General features: G+C 39.7%; 1 protein-coding gene across 1 annotated transcript; it reads left to right on the top strand.

Annotated features, from left to right (window-relative positions):
* Positions 1 to 6,201: 6,201 nt before the first annotated feature.
* Positions 6,202 to 7,865, top strand: LOC113073222 (uncharacterized). Its single transcript, XM_026246105.1, has one exon. The coding sequence runs from the start codon at positions 6,202 to 6,204 to the stop codon at positions 7,642 to 7,644; it is 1,443 nt and encodes a 480-aa protein (XP_026101890.1). The 3' UTR covers positions 7,645 to 7,865.
* The last annotated feature ends 249 nt before the right edge of the window (positions 7,866 to 8,114 follow it).

The following is an 8,114-nucleotide window of genomic DNA, read 5'->3' as shown; positions in this document are numbered from 1 at the left end:
TACGGCATCGAATGGAGCCGGCGGTGGCTCAACAGTGCGATTGCAGGCTTCTTGTCAGAGAGACAGATGCACTGCGTTCATCATTCCAGCATTGACCTGTCGCATCTGTCCAGGGACAGAGTCCACCTGGGCCCAGAGGGGAACGAGCGTTTGCTGAGTAACCCAAGAGAAGCACTGCAGGAACAACTCTGCCCTCAAATGTGCTTTTACTGCAGCAATGGCTCTTTTAAGAGCCACCCATTAATTCAGATTAAGCTCATTTTTCTTCAAGTCTCCTCACGTTACATGTTTTTTTTTTCTTCTGCACTGTTTGTCGTAGACTCTTGAATGAGGTGTCAAATCATACGGCTTTTTTAGGAGAGATGAGCTATAAATTTATAAGCAATCGGATGTACGATAATCGTACAGCAAGCAAGAAAATTGGGTAAAAATGTCCCATAGATTTAACACTGACAAAATCAACTGACATCATATCCTTGGATCAGAAAGGCATAGAGGCTTGGGAGTGGCTCTTGGGGCCGTTGAATGCTTGAATCTGATTGGCTGACAAACGTTGTGAGGTGTGCAATTATTTTCTGGGAAATGCTTGATGAACGTAGCTCCAGGCAGCTCTCTTGACCACATTACAGTTCATATCACTTCACATATTTAACAGTAATAACGGTCACGCAGTTTACATAAAAAGCTGTCAGCACTACCCGATGACTTTATTAGTGTAGCAACTTAAAGGCTACACATGACATTTCTCACTAGTGAGGTAATAACAGTTTAAAGACACTGCAGCAGAAGAGTGTTTAGACTTCATTAATAACTGCATTAGAATGCTATCAACAGCTCAAGCCTCCGTTAACAGCTTTAAAACTACGTTTTGATACTAGCAAAAGAGGAATTAGATGAGATGTGGAAGAAATAATCCTACTCACAAGAGATTTTAAGTATAAAAAAACAGACAAATCCCTGTAAATATATCTTCTGATCGATGTCTTGTGTGGTAACTTTAGTATTAGTGGAATAATTGACTCCGGATCATTAAAGGTCCCATGATGTGGATTATTTTATTTAAAAAAATTTTTTTATGTTTTTTAATGTTTCCTGAGGTGTGCTCATATTGTTAGTAAGATTTTTACACTTAAAATGTAGAAATAGAAGGCATTTTTATATCCTGATTTTAGTCCTCTGGCTTGAATGCTGTTCAAAGGGGGTGTCTGCTGTGAGACTCTGTTGCGATTGGCTGACATCTTTGCATTCAAAATGCGTATTATATCTGGAACCCTTCTCAAATACCTTTACTGGGTTTTATTACTATTACTGCTGTCGAGATTAATGAATCGTGGCTGTGTTGATTATAGCATTATTGTTTTGATCGTTTCCCATCACATGAAAGGCTGCAGTGATGAGCACTCAGTAGATCGAGTCTGTTTATTGCCAGAATGCAGTGATCTCGTCATTGCAACGTGATTTCTCTCACAAAATGTTTTCACCACAACTAACAGCAAAAACGATATCGACATGAATACAGTAAGAGCTTCGATGTGCAGCATAACAGCATCATTCATTATAACGGCAGTTTGGTCAAGTGTGCAGATAAACTCACGATGTGTGATTGACAGCTCCGATCAATATAAAGCGAGCGTTCTTTGATCGCTCTCTGTAGTTAAATCACAATTTAAATAACAGATTTTGCCAGCAGCCATATCACCCTGGAGCCCAAGACCGGTTTCCCACTGAAGCTAAGCAGGGCTGAGCCTGGTCAGTACCTGGATGGGAGACCTCCTGAGAAAACTAGGTTGCTGCTGGAAGAGGTGCTAGTGAGGCCAGCAGGGGGTGCTCACCCTGTGGTCTGTGTGGGTCCTAGCTCCCCAGTGTAGTGATGGGGAAACTATACTGTCAACGAGCACCGTCCTCCGGATGAGACGTTAAACCGAGGTCCTGACTCTCTGTGGTCAGTAAAAATCCCAGGATGTCTTTCGAAAAGAGTAGAGGTGTGACCTCGGCATCCTGGCTAAATTCGCCCATTGGCCTCTGACCATCATGGCCTCCTAACAATCCCCATATCTGCTGATTGGCTTCATCACTCTGTCTCCTCTCCACCAGAAAGCTGGTGTGTGGTGGGCGTTCTGGCGCAATATGGCTGCCGTCGCATCATCCAGGTAGATGCTGCACACTGGTGGTGGATGAGGAGATACCCCCTGACTATGTAAAGCGCTTTGAGTGCCTAGAAAAGCGCTATATAAATGTAAGGAATTATTATTATTTGTTTCATGCTACTAAGAGAAACAACGTGAAGTTGATCGTTTAGTCACTGGCTTGATTCACTGATGCATAAACAGTATTAAACGATTTAGAAAGAAAGTCTGTGTGAACTTGAATAATTATCTACACATCAGAAATCACTGATCACAGATCAGGCATTAATGAACACTGTTACTCACTGTTTGTGGCGGTGCTGTCGAATCCATATCGTAAAAGTCTGTTTGTAACGCCTGTGCTGACATTGTGACTGAATTAAATGTAAATATTTGGGCGGGCAAAGCAGAGAAAGGGGAGGTAACATTTCCCCGTATGAGGACATACAGGGAAGACTCCAGATCAGACGTCTGAGCTCTCGTTTTCTCAGAGGATGAGCTGGACACCTATCGAAATTACTAGCCACTGGGGGACCATAGACAGGTTAGGGGAACTAGTATTAATGCTAAAAAAAAAACCTCATAAAGTGAAATTTTCAAGTCATGGGACCTTTAAATTATTAGAAAAATAAAGCACATTATTTTTCTAATAATTCAACAGCCCGTTGTCAATTATTCCTTACTTAAAGTGCTTATATTATGTCTCCACAACATCACACAGACATCATGGGGGGGGCTACAGGCCGAGTTTTGCCACTGAAGCACCACTTCACTAAAATCATAACACTAATATTAAAACATATTCATCTTTAATTCTGATGGCTGTACTTCTGGAGTTCCTAATAAACTAACATCTTGTTATAATTAACTGAACTGTCCACTCTTAATTCACACTGACATATAATTAGCTGAAGTTTTTATAATGTGTATTTCGTGTGCTGAAAAGTGTAAACTGTCCTCTAAGTGGAGGAGATGGGGTGCTGATATCAATGGAGACAGGTAAGTCAGCTGTAATTTATACCCTAGAGTTGATTATCTTAAGTGTGATCCACCTGTGCTAATTAGGCTGTGCTAATAATTATCTGACGTGCTCCTTTGAACCTTGTTATGAAACTTCATTAAGTGAAGATGAGGAGCAACAACTGAAGATGTTGACATAGTTTTGCTGCATATATATTTTTCCTTCATGCTGTGAAAACTGTATTATAAAACATTGCTCATATAAAAGAACATTATCACTGAAATCAGCAAGATCAAATACTTTCTATCCAATCTTTAGTAAGGACAGATTTGTTCAGTGTGGATCTGATAAAGGCAAGAAAATTGTGTTTGTTAATAAATTTCTAAAATCTGAGAGCTTAATAGGAGACTTGTTTATATTATATTGTGTTCCTGAAGCTCAAATGGTAGAGCATCGTGCTATGAAGCGCAAGGTTGGGGGTTTGATTCCCCAGGAACACATGATAGGTAAAAATTTATATCCTGAATGCACTGTAGGTCGCTTTGGATAAAAGCGTCTGCTAAATGCATGAATGTAATTCAATTGTAATTTATTATTAAAGTATTTAGAAAGTATTATATACTGATTTTAATAAAGATAATCTATGGTGAATCACATTTTATTGACATTTAGGATAAATTATTGAAACCATTTTAATTAAAGATTTCCATTAAGAGGGTTGATGTAATCTTTTAGTCATGGATCTTTAATGAAATCCACTTTAACCATATAAAGCTGAAATGTGATTTATTTTAATTATATGTGTGTATATGTGTGTGTATATATATATATATATATATATATATATATATATATATATATATATATATATATATATATATATATTCAGTATTAACTCAGTCCATCCTTTGCCTCAATTATAGTCGTATTCTAATGTAAAATTCTATCAAACAATACTTTTATTTTGGTCTGGTGGTGCAACGTCACACTGCTGCGCTAGTGAGGTGTGATTGTTCCTGTGTATAACGAGAGTGAACATTTGAAAGAGAACACTTCGATTAGATAAGAGAACGAGAGTTTTGCCTCCTGCTGCACTACAAGCTGCATGAGTCGACGCTCGTCGCTTCAGTCAATGATCTGATGAACGGCGCTACCAGTGACTTATATAGCAGTGGCCCCGCCCCTTTTGGCATGCTGAAGCACCATCGGTCTGTGCAGCTACACAAACGTGAACAAATCAGGCTTCAGCAGAAAGAAAAAAGGAGGATCTTCTGCGTCTGTGATTCAGCTGAAGGTGTGCTTTTAATCATAACAAGTGTCTGAATCAATACAGCTCGTTTAGAGAATTGTATATGAATGTTAAATTAATTATTACTGACTGTAATTATTGTCACAGATAAATACTCACATAAATACATACACATAAATACTCTTTTATAAAGATGGAGTTTATTAAAGAGGAGAGCGAAGACATGAAGATTGAAGACACATTCAGTTTAGTTTTCATTCTCAAAGCTGAACTGATTTGATTCTTATTAAAATTACCAGCTCTGTAGAAACCAGGAAAAATCAAACAAACGTCTGTGCTGTTTTCAGTTGTTACTTTTGAAATTAAGGATTACCATTTTTGGCCATTTTATCAGGAAGTTAAAATAATAAATAATGTTTTGCCGTAACCGATCGCTGTCACCAGGCGGCAAGGAAGTCGACCGGAAGTTGAAGTCGGCCCGGTGCCGCCATCTTGTAGCAGAACTTCACTTGCGTTAGCATTCCCATTGACTCCCATTCATTTTGGCGTCACTTTGACAGCGAATAACTTTACATCTGAGGCGTTTAAAGACTCTGTTTGTCCATTATTTATTTCTAAAGATACACGACAATGTATAAAGGGCTCCATTACCTTCTATGTTACATAATGGCCCCGTAGAAACAGTTTTTGTAAAAAATAGGCTAACGATTGCTTCATAACCACTCGGCTCTCTGTCGCATTACCGTACAGACAGGAGGAGAAGCTCGCAGGTAATTAACTTAATATGGCGTACTGGTGTTACATTTTAAAATACTATACAAAATAATTAATCAGAATACTTACTCCTGCTCACTCACGCCAAAGAACTCCCCGCTCAAGCTCGCCGTCTCTGCAAGATTAACACTAGAACTGCCATGACGGTCTAAATGACCGTTTTGAAATGTATATGTACAATAACTTTGTTGAATAAAAAAATACAATCTTGCTGGTTTGTGACTTTTCCTAAAAGTGTTTCTATTTTTACTTACAATAGATTTTATATAAATTACATAAAAGGCAAAAAAAATATGAGCATTTCTACCTATTAAAGCCATAACGGTCATATTGACCGCTCTAAATCTCGCGCGATTCTATTGTTCTTTCCCGCGGTTTATTGTCTCTGTCAGCGTCACCAGTACTATTAGCATATGCTCATTTGATTATAAATACAAATTCTTGGACTACAAATTATTATTGCCTTTTAAAAAATACATTTATAAAGAGTTTATAGGGAGCGTTTAGAAAATGTCTAATACAAATAATAGAATGAAGAGAAATATGACTTTTGCCATGGCCTTGGAAATGCTTCACAATCTGGACAGTGATGACTCTGATGCAGGGGCGCTGTCTGAGGTGGAAAGTGACAGCGACCTTTCCTGGGTGCAAGACAACAGTTCATCCTCATCAGAGAGTGAGTCAGAGTCCGTAAAAAGGAAAAAGAGGCGGTTACCTTCCTCGGAGATTAGGGAACCAGATGTTCTATTCACAGCTGACGTTCCAGGTAAACTTGGATGCCCATATTTACTAGTTCTGCTGTTCATATTATTATTATTATTTTATTATCTTATAATATTATAAAATTATTATTATTATTAGAATATTACTATCATTCTTATGTAATTGTTATTGTTATTATTATTAGAATATTATTATTATTGTGATATTATTATTATTATTATTATTATATTTTTGTTATTATTATTCTTATTAGTGTTATATTGTTGTCCCAGGCCTTCCCGAACCAGTACCTGCACTTGAGCCAGCTGGAGTGCTCAGCCCGCCCTTAGAGTCATCTCGGCCGGAGGTGGCTGTGGAAAAGGGAAAGGATGGGACGGTGTGGACCATCCTTCAGTCAACTGAACGTCCAGGGAGAAGGCCAAAATGTTCTGACTGAAGCTGCCGGTCCCACCGTGCACGCGAAGCGCAACATCGAAGATGCGCTCACTGCCTTTCTGTGTTTGTTTGACGATGGCATGTTGAAACACATCAGGGACTGCACTGTGGCTGAGGCACATCAGCACCGTGGTGACAGCTCATGGGACCTGACAGTGGCTGAACTGAAAGCCTTCATAGCTCTGTTATATATCCGTGGAGCACAGGGTGCGAAGAACATGGATTTGGGGAGCCTTTGGTCGGAGAAATGGGGCTTCCCGTTTTTTAAAGAAACCATAGCTAGAAATCGCTTCAGGGAGATAATGAGATTTCTGCGGTTCGATAAAAAAGAAACCCGACGTGTGCGTCTGCAGGATGACAGGTTTGCCCTGGTATCGGCCACTTGGAACAAGTTTATTCAGAACAGCATAGCCTGTTACAAGCCCGGTGCTGACATAACCATAGATGAGCAGCTGTTCCCCACCAAGGCCCGGTGCAGATTTCTTCAGTACATGGGGAATAAGCCTGATAAATTTGGCATCAAATTTTGGCTGGCTGCTGATGTCCGTTCGAAATACATGCTGAACGGGGCTCCGTTTCTGGGTAAAGAAGAGGCACGGAGCAGAGGTCAGCTCGTGGGAGAGAGTGTGGTGCTGAAACTGGCGGAGCCATTCTTGGGTAAGGGAAGAAATATTACAACGGATAATTTCTTCACTTCACTGAAACTGGCCACCGCCTTACAGGCCAAGAAGACCAGCCTGGTTGGCACTATGGGAAAAAGTAAGCGCGAGTTGCCCCCCTCCGCAAAAGAGCAAGCGGAGTTGTATAACACAAAAGTGCTAAAATGTGCGGATGCGACGCTCACGATATACCAGGGAAAGCCGAGGAAGAATGTGTGCATTTTGAGCTCCGTGCACACAAGCGTGGGCATCACCGATGGGCCGAAAGCAAAGCCGGAGTCTGTGACCTATTACAACAACACCAAGTATGGGGTGGATGTCCTAGATCAGATGGCACGGGCATACTCTGTGAAAGGCGGTACGCGTAGATGGCCAGTGGCTGTATTTTACAACATCCTCGACCTTGCTGGAATCAATGCCCACATCCTCTTCAAGGAGTGCACCAGCAGCAAAATTGCCCGGAGGAAGTTCCTGCTGCGACTGGCAGAGGAGCTGAGAGCGGAGTTCATGGAGGGAAAAAGGGCAGCATCGCAGTTGACACAAGGTCCCAACCAAAAAAATCAACCCCCGCAACTGACACCAAAACGGAGACAGTGCCAGGTGCGGAGAATCTGCAAACAAAATAAAACGCACGACACCTGCTGCAAATGCCACAAACCCGTGTGTGGAAATTGTGCGAGAAGAACAGAAGTAACTTGTGTTGACTGTGAATCTTAAATAGCCGAGCACGATATAGATTTATTTAATATAGAATTTGTAGCATAATTGTTTTATGGTTCCAAACTTCGTTCGTGACTCTTTTTAACTTTAGAGCTGCTTGTTTCCAGCTTATGTTCTGTGTTATAATGTATCATAAATGTTGTAACATTTTTTTTTTCATAATCAAATAGATCATTTTAAATGTTATTTTGTTGTTCTGAGTTATGTAAAATAAATACAGAGAAATACTGAATATGCAATAATTACATTTTACTATGAAATGATGCGAATATTTCTAAATCATTTTTAACTAAATAAAAAATGTAAATGTTGGTGTTATTTGTTTTTTTAAAAGATATCCTAACACAGTTAATACATTAATCTCTCATTTGGGCAATTTATTTATTATTTAGAGATTATAGCGTTTATAATATAGCGGTCAAAATGACCGTTCACGGCTGTTCTAGTAGTTTTGGAATTCTGGCGCT

This window comes from Carassius auratus, unplaced genomic scaffold (assembly GCF_003368295.1).
Source record: "Carassius auratus strain Wakin unplaced genomic scaffold, ASM336829v1 scaf_tig00011630, whole genome shotgun sequence".
Classification (NCBI taxonomy): Eukaryota; Metazoa; Chordata; class Actinopteri; order Cypriniformes; family Cyprinidae; genus Carassius; species Carassius auratus.
This window is presented reverse-complemented; position numbering and strand designations above follow the sequence as displayed.